At 36.9% G+C, this 18,310-nt stretch overlaps 1 protein-coding gene across 5 annotated transcripts in view; it reads right to left on the reverse strand.

The window, feature by feature from the left end:
- The window catches only part of PIGK (phosphatidylinositol glycan anchor biosynthesis class K), a 98,849-nt gene that overhangs the window by 57,781 nt on the left and 22,758 nt on the right, over positions 1-18,310 (reverse strand). For 2 of the 5 annotated variants that reach the window (XM_080601507.1, XM_080601506.1), the window contains 7 exons: positions 13,810-13,863; positions 11,454-11,545; positions 7,966-8,101; positions 6,493-6,604; positions 5,878-5,974; positions 5,418-5,535; positions 3,893-4,003 (listed from right to left, as the gene is read on the reverse strand). In XM_080601507.1, coding sequence (XP_080457633.1) covers positions 3,893-4,003; positions 5,418-5,535; positions 5,878-5,974; positions 6,493-6,604; positions 7,966-8,088 — 561 coding nt within the window. In that variant the 5' untranslated portion in view covers positions 8,089-8,101; positions 11,454-11,545; positions 13,810-13,863. Of the gene's footprint in view, positions 1-3,892; positions 4,004-5,417; positions 5,536-5,877; positions 5,975-6,492; positions 6,605-7,965; positions 8,102-11,453; positions 11,546-13,809; positions 13,864-14,180; positions 14,645-15,320; positions 15,549-18,310 lie in introns of those variants that run through there. The other 3 variants (XM_080601503.1, XM_080601504.1, XM_080601505.1) reach the window with 3 other exon arrangements.

Genomic DNA, 18,310 nt, shown 5'->3' on the forward strand with positions numbered 1-18,310 from the left:
CAAAACAGACATTTGTAAGTAGAAAAACAATAGCCTGTGACAAGAACATGCAGGATATCACATCAAATGATTTAATGATTCCTTTTAGCTTTACCTCGCGGACATACTAAACAGATTGTTCAAAGCTTATGAATTTTCAACAACATAACATCTGTTTCTTTTTGAATAGGCCACTCTCCTGCATTGTTATCATATCCTGATTCTTGAGGGAAGATAGCACCAGTCTCACCAACTGCTCCTGAACCTGCTCACGTTTCCTCCACTGATGGGGTTTTAAAACAAACAAACAAAGAAATTTAAATTAAAACACACACAAAACAAAAATGCACTGTAAGTCTATAATCTGAAAGTAAAACATTTAATCTGTTTTAAAAACTGGCAAATTTCAGACCAAAATCAGCATGTTTATCATGGAGTCTCATAATCTACCTTGATTCATTTTAAATGCAAACTTCTTTTGGACAGCAAGACGCAGAGACAGATGGCAATTCTTTCACCTAAACTATATCAGTTTTGTTAATAAAAGTCATTCAAATCAGAACTATCATTTTAACAAAGAAAAGCTGTAACATTCCATACTATTTTCTATGTTGGAAAAAAAGCTTAAGAGTTCATTACATAAAATGGCTGGTGTATCTCGTAAATCTCTATGCATAACTCCTTAAAAACCTATGAAAGGGTATGAATCCTGAAGCATACCAGCACCCAGCAATGTGCTTCTGTACTTTGCAGCAGTCAAAAAAAAAAAAAAAACACCAAATTTATTCTCCTGTGTGTTCAAGACCACATATGAACATCCAGAACATAGCTACTGTCCCCATGCAAATACAATATTCGCTAACTGGGGAAGAACTGAAAACAGATCCTGAGAACCTACTTTATCGAACACATGTAAGTTTTGTATTAACCTCTCTTTGTTAAGTGAAATTATTTAGTAAACATGTTGATATATAATATTTAACATTAAATAATGGTCAAAACCAATGCTTCTAGCACTGCTTAATATTGAGCATCACTGAAAAAAGGGGAAAAATATCTCCCCAATTAAAAGAGAAAAAAAAAAACATGAATTTTCACAGGTTTTTTTGATAGGTATAGAAAAATAGCAACATCTTATTTTTTACAATGAAAAAAGTAGCTATAACAGGTCACGTATCATTGCAAAAAGTTCACTCAATAACCAGAGCAAAAGCCACACAGATTCATTAGCACGGCACAGTCAGCAAAGCTTAGTGGCTTTGACCCAGTAACTCTGCCATGAATGCTCTGATTTTGGGGTAATTTTCTACTCAATGCTGCTTTGTGCTGGGATGATGTAATTATCAAGTCAGGTGTGATTTGAAAGTCTCTTTTCTAAGCTCTTAAGAGACACATACACATTCAAAAACAACTGCATGAGCACTGAAAGTGAGAAACAGATAGCACACTCAACTGTTTGTAACCTGTCCCACAACAATTTATTACCACAGGAAGATTTTGAGACACGTTTGGAACAGAAACACATAATGGCACTAGGAAGAAGAGGACTTCAGTATTAACAATCCAACTACCCAGTACCTATGTGAGAAAAGAAAAACTGCAAAGCAATCACATCCTAGCAGACAAGCGCTTTCACAACTGAAGTCTTCTGATAGAAGAAAAAAGAAAATGCAAACACTGGCTATATGAAACACATTTCTTAATGTATTGATTTTTTCCAAATTGCTTAAATAAGTTTCTATTTAAAATAAGCTATACAATTTCCACAAATGGAAACTTTGTTATCTTGACTTTTCTTAACAGTTTTTGTAGCTATTTCATGACAAACGATGTCTCATTTAGAAATGTATTTGAATCTTATTTTAAAAGTTCAAATGTGTGACATTTCAATTTAGTCTTTACTTTTTTGGAATTGCAGTCAAACTGAAAATCAGTCATTTGCACAGCTTTATCCCTTAGCAACACAGACGGAGCAGGTGGGAAGTAGGTGGTGGAAAGATGTCTCATTCTTTGCAGGAATGCAATATCCAACACTTAGGTGGATGTGAAGAGAAGCTTTTTTTAAGAGTGGCTGGAGAAAACTACATAGGTGATGCAATGGGAGCAGCGTAAAAAAGCAGAGCACTTCTGAAAGAGTAGACATCAGACACAGAACGAAACTGGACAGCAAACTAAACATTAGCTAATAATTTAAAAGTTCTGTGAGTGAGCTAGTTAGTGAGACACTTAATAAGTTATCCTGAGTCTGAAAGTGTTAATTTTAAAAATCAGACTTGCATAAGCAGCAACTCTTTGTTCTTAATCCAGCACAACACTAACAGTGTTCCAGTGCCAAAGTATTCCCCATACATCCCCTATAACAAGGTTGCTGAAATACATGCATATTATGACTGAGCACATTATCAACTTGTATCATGGTATATTTGGGTCCATTCTCTTCCCTTCCCAGAAGGGACTGATTGATGATGTATGATGACTTACATGTTGTCATTTATCAGTCAGGGATAAGTTCCCACAGCTCTTCATAATTATTTGGCATAAAAAGCAAAACAAAAGTAAAGGCAGAATGATATCTTCTCCAAAGAGCACAAAAGGTAAGATGGTTGACCAACTAACAAGTTTTCTATGCTGTCGACAATAACTGAATTAGTATTTGCCTGACTGAACCAGCTGTACCACTTCCCAGATGGCTTCTTATACAATAGAAACAACCATTCATTTCTGATTACTTTTTTTAAAAAAATTGGCTTACAAAGTAAAATTCTAAAATGTTGTTTGAATTAATCGGGTAGAAGCAAATGCACTATGAATGAAAAAAAAAGTGCATATTCTTCTTTAACAGGATTTATTTTAAAGTTTTCTGTATCTCATGATCAGACAGGTATTAAATTAAAAGAACAGAATTGCATTCCCATGGCAATAAAAGAATCTCAAATCTCAGCTACTGAATTGCTTCTGTATCAACATAAAATCTGTCAAGTGTGGGCTGTTCAGAGTGAATTCTACTATAGAGCTCACAGCCAGACTAAGACCAACCTCTGTAGACAGAGGGTAGCATAAAACTTTTGAGCACCTGCTCCATTTACAAAAATGAATCAAAGACAATGTGCTCTGTCAGTGGTGCTCTTAAATCATTGACACAGCATGTCAGGATTTACAGCTACAAGATACTGCAGAATAATATACTATTACAATAAAATTAGTACTGGAACATGCATAAAGAATAAAGTAAAGAAAAGATGGTTCCTTTTTGTGTCATCTCATCAATGTACCTATCTAAATGTTATAAGGGAATTTTCATAAATTTTGTCAGAGGTTATCTTGCTGTTTTTTTTTTTTTTCCCGTCTCATAAGTGAAAGCTCCATCTAATAGTTACCTAACATATTATAAACTCCAAACACACCTGGATTTGCACATATCTTGTTCTGGAATCTAAGTAAAGAAATCAGTCTCTAGGTGTTTGAGTGCACAGTTAGTATTTTAACTGTTTTTCACCTTAGTATAGATGGTTACCTTCCAACATCTGCAAAGTATCTGTTACGTTAACTTTGATCATCTATTAAGATGATTTTACGTATCTTAGAAGTTTCCAACTATCATTTTTCACATGAAAATATTTCATCTTATTAAAATGAGTATTTAATTATTTTTATCCATTTTTCAGTGGATTTTTAAAAATCTAGCTAGTTTTGGTTAATTTTTTCTGTAGCCAACAAACCACTTTCAGGCTGAGGACAAACCTGTAAATGTCACACTACTGTTACATTTAATAATGGCACAAGGACCCTCCCCACAAAGCCTCTTCTGAGAGAAACCGAAGGTGAACAGAAAGTATCTGGAGAACACCATGGACAAAATAGTTTTAAGAATGGAAGTCATTGCTGTATTGATAAATGTTGAGATTGTACTTACTAGGTCGTTCATATTTGTCTGACTGGCTGGATGAATTTCTTCCAAGAACTCCAGCACATAGAATGTGTATCTGTCCATAAGATGAACGCCAATCCCAAGATCAGGTTGATGCTTAAAAACAACATGCAACAATTACTGGGCATTTGTAGAAGAGAACTTGATGTTTGGACAAAGGAACAGAACATAACAGCATGTTACAGAAGTTAAGCATAATATTTTTTTGTTGTTGTTCTTAGGAAAATTAAGCAAAGCAAACAACTAGCCATGAAGAAATACATTGTTGATGAGCTACGTAACACAGTTTATCTTCATTTTTCCAGACTATATCCAGACAAAAAGGTGGAAACTCCCTTCTTCTTAGCGCTCCAGTAGAGATTTATGTACTGCTCCAAGCTCCTTACGTCTTGGAAAAGAGAGCTGAGAGACAGCTTATTTTACAGTACTTTGTGGATTCAGGTAATCCTGACCTGCTGGTTTTGGTCTGGCTTAGATCTCTCTCCCATTTTCCTTTTGTAATGTAGGTGAGATATAATTACAGTGAAAGATAGTGGTGTTTTTTTTCATATATCAAGTGTAAGAAACACTAGACTGAATATTTCCCACATGTATCTCTCCTCAGTCTTCCCATTAAGATTTTTGCCAGTCCTAGGCAATGCATAAATTGGCCAGGAAGCAAAGAACTCCACTGACACCTTTAACTATCAGCACTGAACTGATGATGATTTGTGGGTCCTCAACATTTCTGTAAACTTTTCCAAGCCCTTCAGAACTTTTTAGAACGGAACTGGAACTGTGTAGAATAGTCTCAGTACAAAATACACAAACAAGAGCAATAAGAGCTAGTGTAGATAGTGTTGATTTAGTTTAGACTAAATCAACACACAGACAAAGGAAGAGATGAGTCATCTTCTTCCTTATATGATACATTTTGCATAGTAAATTAAGCTTTTCTGTTGTTTTACATTTATAAAATTTACTAAGAAATATTTTTGATATTATTTATTTTTATGGTAAGAAAAGCTGAAAAATAAGATGTATACTGGAATCATACAATCACAGAAGATCCTGAGTTGGAAAGGACAAACAAGGATCACTGAATCCAACTCCTGGCTCCACACAACACCACCCAAAAAAATGAAAACAAAACCAGGTCTGAATGCTGACTAAGAGCTTCTTGAACCCCAGCAGGCTCGGTGCCGTGACCACTTCCCTAGGGATCCCATTCTAGAGCCTGACTGGCCTCTGAGTGAAGAACCTTTTCCTAATATTCAGTCTGAACTTCCCCTGTCACAGCTTCATGCCATTCCCTCTGGTCTGGAAGCCTGGTTCTTTGCGCGAACCCACAAAACAAATAGGAAAATACACTTAGGAGCTTTGTCAAAACTGTACATTGTAACTAAACACATTATACATTCAGCAATTGGAAGAGAAATCTTTAGTTAAAAAAAAAAAAATCAGACCTGTGCTTTTAATTCACTCAGGTATTCTGAAAATTGTCTTCAGGATCACAAAAAAGCATACTTACTGATAAAGAATCTTCTCCTACTTGGCTGCTAGCCAAGGCCATTATATTAGGTGAATAAAATCGTTCATACATGGATGCTCCTTGACAAGTATCAATAATAAATAACAATTCGTTGTACCTGAAAGAAATAGAACAGCCTTTTCTTACTCATATTCCTTTAGATTGAAATATAAAAGCTTTGCTTTTTCGTTACCAGGATAGCTTCTAGGAACCTAAGGAACAGAAGACTTCACACTGATTGATTATAAGATGTGAGTTCAGACAAAGCAATTCATATGAGCATCTGTAACTGTAGGACGCTAAAAACAAAATTTAGAACTCTTCTTTCTGAATGCAAACTTTCAGGCAATTCTATGGATGACAGATAGCATCACTGATGAAAGGTAAGCAAGGCCTACCAGTAAGACTTCAGGCATCTTCATGAAATATAGTATGTAACCGCTGAATAAAAAATTATTACCTTCTTTTCTGCCACATTTGTTCAAAAGCATCAGCAAGTTCCACATTTGTGATTTCTTCTGAATCTTGAAATTTTAGGAAACCATTTCCACCATGGCCTGGTAGAAAAAACACAAGTTAGGCAAGTATGTAGGTTAAAGGAAGATAATCAGTCTGTTCGCTCTGATGTTTTTTCTTAAAATAAATAAATAAAAAATAAAAAGCACAAAACACAATTCTCTTTCTCCAATGCAACTCCAGCAGAAGAAAATACTAGGACAGTGAGAAGATTTTAGACTGGAAACTATATTCTGTACTGTCTCGTTATATATTTAAGTATCTTATATATTTTTATACATACTTATTATATTTTTTTCTAGATGTACTTATATACATAGATTTATATATTTTTATATATACTATCTCTATGTCTTACAGGTTCTTATATATACTATATTTTGTACTGTCTTATAGGTTATAAGTACTGTCTTACAGATTTTCTTAATTAGTACAACGTGATAAGAAAAAAATGTATTTGTTAATTCTTTTGTTTGTTTGGACTCTTGACGGGATTTCAAGATTTCATATAGCTCCATCCAACAAAGTCAATGAACAATATACACAAACCTTAAATTACCTGTCATATATATCAGAATATTGCTTCTGTCATCAGAAAGAAGACGTTTGGATCGAGGTGTGCTTGGTGGAATTCTTCCTGTTAATACACGCAAAAAATTTTCCACAGTAACCTATGAATAGAAGCAAAAAGTAATTTTCTAAAGAAAAAGATTGATCAATAGTTCTAAGCTGGGTTACATTAAATAAATAACAGAACAATAGAACATGTAGTGCGTCTAATAAGATGCAATACTGCATGGTATAAACTGCATCAACAGACATTTTCTGTTCAAGGTTTTACTGCAGTAAGGTTCAGAATTATACAGTACCTTTTATTACATCTCACTAGTATCAGCCTGTTGCTTTATTATATCAAATAAGGCTACCACTGTTGCAATTTCTAAGTACATTTTTCATTGATCTGAAAACCTGTCACTGTATACCTTTATTCTGGCAAAGCTGTTCATGTACTCAAAGTGCAACATTAGTGTGTGTTACCATGGAAAAATAAAAGTTTAAATTTCCTCTGCAACTCAGGAAAGAAAAAACAAGATCAATTTCAGTTACATAAGTCTTCGAGAATCATCACAACGGTGATTGTAAAACCTCCTATAAAACAGCATTTTCTCTTCATGCAGATGTATACAACTCAAATGCTAACAACAAAATCGTACTCTGGTAAGAACATAATACACATTTCACTTGCATGCTCTAAGTTTCACAGTGGTGTTAAGTACTTGCAAGATGAGACATCAACCAGCAACCTACCATTTCCGAATGAGAAAATTCTGTAACATCCATATATTCCTTGTATACACACAAGGAGTTCCATATATTCTTAATTAGAATAGCTCAGATGGAAATGACCTACAAAGATCACTTATTTCAAGTGCTTAACCACTTCAGGGCTAACCAGAAGTTAGAGAGTATTAATGACAGCATTATCCAAATGGCTCTTGAACACTGGCTGATGGCTTGGGGCATCAAACACATTGCCTGGAAGCCTGTTCCAGTGTTTGACTACCCCCACAGCACAGAAATTTTTCCTAGTGTTCAGTCTGAACGTCCCCTGGTGCAGCTTTTCATCGGTTACCCGAAGCAGAGACCAGCACCTCCCTCTTCGCTTCCCCTCCTCAGCAAGCTGCAGAGAGCAGCAAGGTCGCCTCTCAGCCTTTTCTCTAGACTAGGCAACCCAAGTGTCCCCAGCTTCTCCTTATAGGTCATGCCTTCCAGCCCTTTTACCTGCTTTGTTGCTCTCCCCTGGACACATTCAAGTATCATGATATCTTTTTTATACTGTGGAGATTCTGTTCTTTAACCAATACAAATCATGTTTCTGGTACAATGAATTTCACATACAAAACCCAATGAGGGAGGAGAGTTGGTGACAGTAAAAGCCCAGCCTAGTCATGTGAATAAAGACTTCCTTCAGAAGCTTTATAAAGCTTTAAAACAACAAAAATCAAGACCCAGTAATTTAAAGCACAGTTACCTCATAGCTTCTGTAATCTACTTCCACATCATCTCCATACACATTTAGCTCCATGTTTTTATGACTAAACACCGTAGCTGGTTTGGGATTTCTGGGATTACATGCCATATCATCTGCCAGCATCAGGACAATGTGACTGTAGGAAACACAAGAAAAACATTTTTGATGTTCTTGTTTCACATGAGTCAAAAGGAAATTACAATAAAACCATTCCATGACTAAAACAGTAGCTTACAACATTAGGAAGATTCCTGATATTGCAAGTGAAACTTTGCTTAGTTACACTGTACTTCCTTACATACATCCTCGCTAGTATAACGATACCACACATGGTAATGCAGCTAGCTGATATTTACAGGGTTCAGTCAGGCCAAACCTGAATATGCAGGTAGTTAATGCTAGCAACTTTACGGTACAGACTTGCCTGGAGCTAGGTGGGCAAAACTCTAGCAAAATCTCCAGATTTTTATAAGAAATCCCAGCTTTGCCCTTTTGGGCAAATTAAAAATGTTACGAAAATTGTGTTGTTAATTAAATTTGAGGAGCTCCTAAACACTCCTCAAACTACATCTACATCATACTACATCTGATATACTACTGCATGATTATCTGTGTTAACCAGGAATTTTCCTAAAGAACACATGGGCTGACACCTGAGAGATGCAGCACTACAGAGAATGTGCCAGAGATGTCTGGAACAAGGATGTAATTCTTTTCCTTTGAAAACACTCTTTGATATAGTTTAAGTAATCTTTGTAAGTAAACTTTTAAGTAATCCACAAAGAATGCTGCTAATTCAGACTCGCAGATACAGTTATAAATTAAACTGTGTCCTGCCATTTAAATACTGTTCTTGTGCCTGTCATCATTCACCTGTGTGTCACCTATATGTCTGCATGAGTACTTTATGAGTAATGTTATTCTTTATTAAGTGCTGATACGCTCCTCACTGAACACACCAAAAAAAGACAGATAATTGCTATCCAAAATAATTCAAGCACAGACCCTAAAAAGTAATGAAAGTAAATGATTTCACTGGGAATAAAATGCTGGAATAATTATGATGCTGTAATGACAGAAGTCAGAGGAAGATAACCACAGAAGCGAAATAACATTTTTCCCCATGCTTGCACACAAGTACAAAACTATTTTTATTTTTAAAAAAATCACTCATTAAACAGGAATTATTTGGAAGCAAGTGTCAAATATATACCCTACAGGTCTACCGAAACATTTAGGTCTAGACCCATTTTTTGCATTACACACAGACGAGATGAAAACTAAGCCATCACTAGACCCATGATTTAGCACTCTATTTGCAAGGAATGTGTCTATTAAAAAAAATAATAATAATCACACATCACTCAATAAAAGCTCTGCATGGTTGTAGTGAAGACAGGTAAGCACAAACAGAGTTTGAACACCATATGGCATTCTTAAAAGCACATTGTCCACACATTCAACATAATAACCTCAGTGCTAACTCAAAGCTTAGCTGTTAAACTAATGTAATCATGTATTATATTACTGTTATTCCCATGTTGTAAAACTTAAGCTGTGTAATGATTCCAGCAATCAAAAAGATCTTCTCGATTCATTTTGGCTTTGTTATATTCTAGCATAACTCGTTCTTACAAATTGTAGCATTGTGCCCACATGTCAACAAATCAGAGCAACTTGCAGTCAGAAAACCACAAACCATTTTCCGAATGTGTTCTGTTGTCAGATCACAAATAATTTAAACTACCAGACTGACACAGCTCCATTCAAAACAAGGCTATGAACAAATCCTTTCAAAGAAGCCCATCCAAGAATCATGATAAATGTTTGTTTTTAGGATATCATTAAGACTAAAAAAAAAAAAAAAAAAACCACAAAAAAAAGTATTTTGAATGAAATTTTGCTGCAAAGAAAGCAAACCAGGTAGAGGAAGGGAACAGGAGAAACCCACTCAAATCCATGTTGAAAATGATGGAATAGGAGAGAATGGGATACCTATCTCTTTAGGTCTTCTCTAATGTCTTATTCTTGACCTTAGTCTAAAGGATAGCTAGCTTTTTGAGATTCATTTCTGGATCTTTGGGTATGGATAACAAACAGACCAGGCCCCTGAAAATCAGAAATCTCCTTCTATGCTGTAGTTTTTGTAGTATTACTAAAACCACCACCTATTTTCACCTTAATGGTGAATGATGTAGTTTTTTTTTTAAAAAAAAAAAAAAGCTTTCAGGTAAGGATAGAACTAGCAAAAGAATTTCTAAGGTAGCACCTGTGGTGTCTATGCTTCTTCTCTCCTGGACAGCAGGAGAGAAGACAGATATTTCTGAATGAGATGTGCAAAAAAATGCCATACAATGCTTAGGCAGTATGTTTCCTTGGATTTATAGCCCCAAAACTCCTCCACAAATTAGGTTTCAACATCCCATCTTTCAGAAACAGAAAAGTCACTCTCTTATTTTTAAAAATAAAGACAGGAATAGGGATGAAGTTGTCATTGCATTCACAGCTGAGTGTAAGCTGAGTTGGGACTCCATACGCTACCAGTTTAATCCTGGACAAATAAATGACATACAAACATAATCCTCATTAAAATATGCATTTTGCCATGATGAAGCAGGCCATACATCTTCGGCAGATATGCTGGAGAAACTACCAGTGCTCTAAATTAACATAAAAAAATAGGATCACAAGTATTTCCATAGGAGCCCATGGATACACAAAGCCTATTACTCAAAGAATTTGTAAGCACCAAAATCCATTTCATTGATATGGTACTAGTAAACTGCATTCCAATACAGCTGGATGGAACCCTGTCAATACCCCCTAAAACTTCCAGTCGGTACACAATTAAAAAGGCACTTTAGAACAGTTCATTCATCTTCTTAATCTTGTTGTTAAAGAAGGAATATTCTTTTAATCTCTGTGCTACAGCTATAGAAGCAGTTTGCATGGACAAAGCCTCTGCTTTCCTCAAAAATATCATGCAAAATTGATTTTTCAAGGCTGCTATCAATATATAGGAGCTGCTTTGTTCAAGGCCTTAAGTACAGAGATTCTCAGTGTAGTAAGAGATACGGAAGCCTTGCTATTTTTAGTAGTTAGGGTTGCTAACAGAAAGGAAATTAAAGTATAGCAAAAACAAGGTTTCAGAGTAGTATTGTCATCACTGAATGCATTTACCAGCTTTCACATTATACTTTCAGCAATTTAGTAAGTGGTACAGTTTAGTGGCCAGACAGCTTCTTTTTTGTCCCCCTCTTTTAAATCTAATTGACACATTCCAACTGGAAGTTTTCTTACATAACTTGTTGCTTTTTCCTTTTGAACACTATCGCTGCACTTTTCAAAACACTGCTGTGATCACATCTTTACTTTTTACTTTTATCCAGTTGAATTGGAAAGAGAAATGTATTTTTATACTGCTTCAGACAACGAAAGAACTTTAATAGCACACTTATATGGAATTGTATTCACCAAGGTACCCTCACCTATCAGGAATGCCCAGTCTCTTCACACTTCTGTATACTGAAAGAGTGTTTGCAACGTGACGGTAATTAAACCAGAATCGAGATGTGCACACCTTTTAAAGGAAAAATAAAAACACAATACGTTAAGTAGTATAAAATATACAAATTGGCCTGGAATATACATCAGAAGACACTGATTACAGGTATTCCAACAAAGTTACAAATCAGAAAGAACATAGCAACACCAAGAAAGTCATGATATAAGCCATATAAACCTTTGTTGCACCAGAGCAATAAACGCTGAAAATAAGTGTTAAAAAAAATAAATGTTCTTAACATACTGGCTCACAAGAAAATTGTCATAAAACCAACCGAGCATAGAAAGTGGCACTTTAGGGAATAATCGAGCAACAGTAAGTGGATAAGCTAAATTTTTCATTTACTTTCTCCATATCCGATGAAAGAAAAATCGAAGGAAGAGTTTTCATCTCAATAGCAAACCCATTCTGGGAGCATTCTTGCATTAAGCATAAGCGAATTCATGCAGAAGCCACACATGAGAAAACACACAGAGTGCTTTGAATTTAAGGAGTCAAATACAATAAAGCAAAGCTAAGTAAACTCTAGCCAAAATCTGAATAGAGATTCTCAAAACATCTCAAAGGAGTTCAGATTCTACTCTTCTAACAGGGCAAAGAGTTGGTGTGAGCCATTCCTGTACTGAAACTATTCCACAGGTCAGATATTATTTAATCTGTCCTCCAAAACTTGAAACCAATGAGATTCCAAAATCTTCAGAGGCAATCTGCTGTAGTTCTTAATAGCCTCATCACTGTCATTGTGCTTAAATGAAGTTCAGTACTTTCAATTTGTTCTGCACCAAGGACAGCAACTCCTTTGCAAATTTCCTTCAGTTTTACCAGTCTTTCAGACAGATGAAGGAAAAAGCATTGAGCCATGATTTTAAAGCCGCAAAAACTAAGAAGAAACAAGCATAGCATTTAAGACACTTTTAATTCTTCATCTCTGATTTGAACAGAAACATCTTTTAAGCCAAGTCACACAGAGCAAACTATATAACATCTTTTTCTCTAGTCTTTTATACGAAGAAATGAATAGTAGCTTAAAAATCAAAATTAGTAGTTTATAAATCAAAATAGTTTAGTAGCTTATAAATCAAAATTCAGCCTGAAAGGATCCTCAAGTCCCTCCAGCTTGGAATTTCAAAAAGTCTGTGAGCACATTTGCCTTTCAGCAAGATTTACAGGCCTGAAAGCTAACCCTGGTAAATGTAGCTGTGACTTTCCAAGAAATTATCATTTGCCCCTTCCCTTCATTACCTCCCTTACAACACAGCATAAAACATGCCTACGTTTTAAATTTAGCTATTCACAGCATATTAATTCAAACTACTGACACGGTGGGTTTGCAGTACAATTTGAGGCCTGAAGTATTTGATAGCAGTTAAACCCTCTCTACTTTATTGCTTTAAAAAATTAGTTACAATTGTTATAAAGCTGAATCATGAACTACCAAAAAAAAAAAAAAGCAGCAGGGAATCTGTTGAAGATGGAAATTACAGTTCCTTGGACAGAATTTTCCACTTTCTTTGTGTTTTTAAGTGTACTAACAACAGCACCTATTTGTTAAAGGTATTAAAGTAGTACTTGATGTTTTAATGGTTTCCAGTTTGTACACTGTAGACTATAGAAATTATTTGTTCTAATTTGATTCATTACTATTCACTTTCATTTTATGTTGCTGCATTTTAGTATCTGGAAAACAAACATCTGCTACTGAGTAATCATGATAGTGTTCTGAGACAAATTAGTCATTAAGACCCGAATTGTGATTAAGAACCAATTGTGTAGCATGATTCAAAGCTAATAAAAGATTCGTAGCAATGAAAAAAATTAAGATAAGAACAGTTGATCTAAACATTATGTTGCCTGAATTTATTTTATTCTAAGCCTGTTATCACAAGTTAACAGATTGAGTAAGAATACATAAATCAGAAATAAATGATACCTTCCTGGTCAAAGAGATATACTTTTCTGATATAATAATTACACTTCTGTTCAATATGCACCATGATAAATTAACTGATTTAATGCTGTTATAACTTTTGCTTTATGAAACCTACCATGTATCTATACGTTCTGAGTGCTTGACATGAAATTACAATGAAAAGATAATTTTAATATAGTTAATAAATTTGCAGGGCTAACTTCAAATTTATTCATTTCCAAGCCCTTCTCCTTCTACTTCTTTCAGATGAACAGAATTCTTGAGCAACTGTTGCAATTATGGCACATTACAAAAAGCACGTAAAAACGTGTAAACATTATTTGAAGAATACAGCCTGGACCGCACTTACCAAAACTGCCCAGTTATTTGTATGTCCACTTCTAAAGAACTGTTCTGCTTGATCCTTATAGATAGAGAAAATATTAGATGTTTTTCAATAGAAAGCAATAACTGATCATATTTGTGTTTCAACAAAACAAACCATGTTCAATGCATGTTTGCATTTACCACACCTAACACTGAATAAACCTCACAAAACATTCAAGAATACAAATTTTTCTTATTCTATGTTGCATATTTTATCTAAGTTAGCTCTAACAAATCTTTCCCTGAAACTTGCTAAATGAGAAAGATCCATTAGTCACTTTCAAGTTAGTTAAAAAGCCCACGCATCTCTATTCCAGAGTACACTCCAAGAACAAAGTACAATGATTTACTGACCTACAGTTTCTTCCTTAATGAGAAAAGGGGCTTGGATAAATTTCTGTTTTCATTATTCCTCCTGTCTTTTCAGCAGCAGAGAAGCTAATCTAGAATTGTAACCCATTTTAAATCCACGTTTCAAAATAAGGAGCTAGAACAATGCCAACCATTTCTATATAGATCCCAGCATGCTTTGCAGATGGGCTAAGACTTTCCAGCAGTCACAGAAAGAGACAAGACAGAAATCCAGACTCCTGACGCTTAATTTGACTGCTTTACTTCTCTGAGGAGTACCAGCCTGATGTCTTACACAAAACACACATTCATAGAAAAGTGTGTTAAAACATATGCGAGGGTACTATACTTCAAGTAGCTAAAAATCTGCAGTTTCCAAATACTAAAGGTGTTTCTATTGGTTACATCTTGCCCTACAGGTAATTATTTTCAAGTACAACTGTGTTTTTGTTTTTTTTAAATAAAGCAGAATCCAAGTGCAAACACCCCAGATGCAGCGTGTGTGCTATAAAAAAAGAATATAATTACTGAAATATGGAATTAATTCACACTTGGAAAAAAAAAAGCATTAGCTCCTTCGGTTTATAAAATGGAAACACCTGCCAGAGCTGCGCACAGCAATCACGGCCAGGTGAGGCCGTGGCACCCAGCCACCTGTGGAAGCCCACAACTCTCCACTCCCTTTTCACCTCCATTTTCCCTCACACAACTCAGTCAGCACGTGGCTAAAGAGGCCAAACAGATCACCGACTACCGAGAGCTGTGTTGCGCTGCCAAAGCGAGATGTTTCAGAAGCAGATATATTTACAGGGAGGGTTTTCTTTAACTTCACACACACTGAACAAGTTGCACGCGCCTGACGAGCAGCTGGCGCTTCTGGGATGTGCCGCATTAGTTTATAAAACCCTAATTCCGCGGCGGGGCGCTCAGCTCAGCCCCTTTGCCCTCAGCCCTCCCTGTCCTTCCCCGAGAGCCACCAGCGGCGCGGGGCGGGCTCTGCCTGCGGCGGGGCGGAGATAGGGGGGAAGCAGCAGCAGCAGCAGCAGCAGCAGCATGGTAGCGGCGTGGAGGCTGCAGCGCCGCCCGCTCGCCCTCCCTCTCTGTCTGTCCTCATCAGCCGCTCTCCCCCTGCAGCCCCCGTACCTGGACGCCGCTGGCGAGCGCCGCGCCGCAGCAGCCCAGGAGCAGGGCCGCGGCACTCAGCGCCGCCGCCATCTTACCCCGCCCGGCTCCGGGAAGCGGCCGCTGCGCATGCACGGGGCGGGGAGAGGCGCTTCGGGCTGCTTCAGCCCGGGGCTCTACACGGGTCGGTCTGGGCTAGCGGCGTAGCTTTTTGGAACTGAATAAAGCACGAGTTGTCCCTTTGATCAGAGCTGTGCCGAGCGTTTAGTCGTTTTATGTTGTGTTCTTTTTTTTAGTAGAGCTGGGACGGCAGTAGTAGCAGGTCTCACCACTGCTGTTTGTTAGAGTCCTGTGATGGAGTGCAGCGTGGCCCTAGCCAGACCTTGGCCATCCCATGGACAGGCTGAGCTGGTGGTAGAAAACATGATGGCCTCATGTCCTGTGTTAAGCTGGGGAGGCTCCTAGGGGTGCAGCACCAGCAGTGCCTCTCAGCCTCATACCAGAAATGTCATCAAATCTCTGGCCTTTGTGGGAGGCACTGTGAGGACAGAATGTGGGGTTGGCAAGGTGGCCTTGGGCCCAGATGGCTGCAGGGCAGAGAGGGAAAGGTGAGCAATGTAGGGAGGGAGATCAGAAAGTAGATGTTTTGTTGGGATACAGCCTTTGCCACATACAGTTCATCCCTCAGTGCCAATAAATTATCAGGCTTTTATTTCAATCTATTGAACCACTTGGTATGATTCCTTCATTTCCACTAACACCCCATCAACACCTCTGTTCAGTTGCCTGATGCCTTCCATTAGCTAAGGTACCTGCCCTGAACCAGGAAGCTCTTTCCTGCTCCGTCTATTTGTCATCAGTAATGACTTTCTCAGTAAAGAGAAAGTCATACTTTTTCCATATATTGATGTTATAATGTCAGTAACATCACATTTTCTCTTTGAAATTACTGCTTTCCTTGTTATAAACATAATCACCTGTGATTAGATCACATTTTCTTTCTGTGCAGAAAGCTAAGGAACTTATTCCCTTTCAAAGACAGTTGATACCAGCTCCTGTTTTGCATGAACATGTCTCCTGTGTGAACCTCTTACGAACCTACTGAGAAGTGTCATGGGTGTTTGTCCCTCTGTCCCTGCTTGTACGCCGCATCATGAATCTTCTTGCTCCAGAAAATTAAATGAATTTAAAATGGGACCAAACATGAGATTTCTCCTTCCCCTTTCAAAAGTTTCTGCTTAGGTCTGTGATCATTCTCAGATGTGTTCAAGATGTGTCAGTAATTCCAAAGGACAGGCAGCTGTCTTTCAGAGCATGTACTCATCCAGTTTTATAATTGATGAGCTGATTTCATGTTCTTTGACTCAGATAGTTCCTCATTACCCTTCAGCTGCCACGTGGACTTGGTCAGGCACCTTTCATGTTCTTTGACTCAGATAGTTCCTCATTACCCTTCAGCTGCCACGTGGACTTGGTCAGGCACCAAGTGACAAATACATAAAATCTCAACTCTTTAACTGAATTTGTTTCTTTTAAGCCAAATTCTTTGCTCTTTGACTTTATGACAAGTATTCATCCTTTGGCATTGCATTTTGGTCAACAGTTTTTCCCACAGAATTAATGTCATCATCTATATCTTGATGATGCATCTTTGAACCAGGCATAAGTCCTTCAGATGTTTATACTGAATGAAAAGTTAAGTCAAATGTTACCAAAAGATAACTTCAACTTACCAAGAACCTTTCTTGACATGAGAAGTAATTAACATATTTTCTGTGAATAAAACTTTAAAATGTCATATTCACTTTAAAATTCCTGAACCTTCTAAAATTTGTATCACAGACAACCTTAGTCATGGCATTCTTTGGAATACTTGAATTTGTAGTTTTAATAACATTCTTTAAATTTCACTACATGTGATTTTCTACATAACAAACAAATAAGGAAATGGAAAAAAAACAAATTTTTGTCATATTATTGGAATGATGTAAACATAGGTTTTTACCTAGAGACTCTACAAACAGAAATCTCCTTGTGCTGAGCAATTAAGAACTGTAGTAAATTATCCTTATTTCAAAGACCACTTGCAGGGGATGAGACATTTAAAATACTAGGTTTCACTGATAGAATAGTTTAAGCACACTTGTCTATTCAATATTGTTGCTATTTGTCATGGCTGTCTGTAGTTGGTTCTGCAACATACAGTAAGGTTTAACTGACTCTTGATGTAAAAGCATAGTTGCAAATTCATCACTCTTGTGTCACATGCTGTCTGCTACAGCATGTGAGTAGTATTTAGATCAACTGCAGTCACACTGCAGGCGTTACTCTTTTATCCTAAGTGTTCAGGTCATATGGCTGCCTTTCCCTCCCAGGGTGGAGACAGTGCTGAGTTAAAGCAAACTCAGTTTCACAAGCACACTGGAGTATTCCAAAAGAATGGCCATTATTCCCCCTGATTTATATACCACATTATAAAGTATACCATTTTTTAGATCTCTCTGTTTTGCCTGCTAGATTCCCTTAGCCTGCTTGAGTGTATTTTGTAATGGATTTATTCCTTCTTCTACTTCTGGCTTTTATTTCTTTACAGTCTCGGTCTTTCATGTGCTTTAGTATTCATCAGCCACTCGTGAGTGTCCCAGTGCTGCAGGCATTATTCCTGGAGGTGGCATCACTTCTTTCTTTCCCTTTTTTTTTTTTTTTCCCCAGTAAGATAGTTCAAAAAGCTTTGCCTTCATTTTTTCATCTCTATTCCCTATAGGCAGCTCTCAATACAGACTTGGTGTTCGCTTCCACGCCTGTACAGTTTTCTTGTTGTTGTTGTTGTTTTTTTCTAGAAATTGAGCTCTAAGCTGCCTGCTTCGTTCTGTTTTGTTTTCATGCTAATCACAGTTTTTTTCATGCTTGGAGTCTCTTTAGCTTGACCTTTACCACCGTGTTTCTTGTACCTCTTGCTGAGTAATTAGAAAGGACACCAAGTGTGTATCCAAAAATGATTTGTAATTAAA

This window comes from Anser brachyrhynchus (genome assembly GCF_964034855.1).
Source record: "Anser brachyrhynchus genome assembly, chromosome: 8".
In the NCBI taxonomy this organism is placed as follows: domain Eukaryota; kingdom Metazoa; phylum Chordata; class Aves; order Anseriformes; family Anatidae; genus Anser; species Anser brachyrhynchus.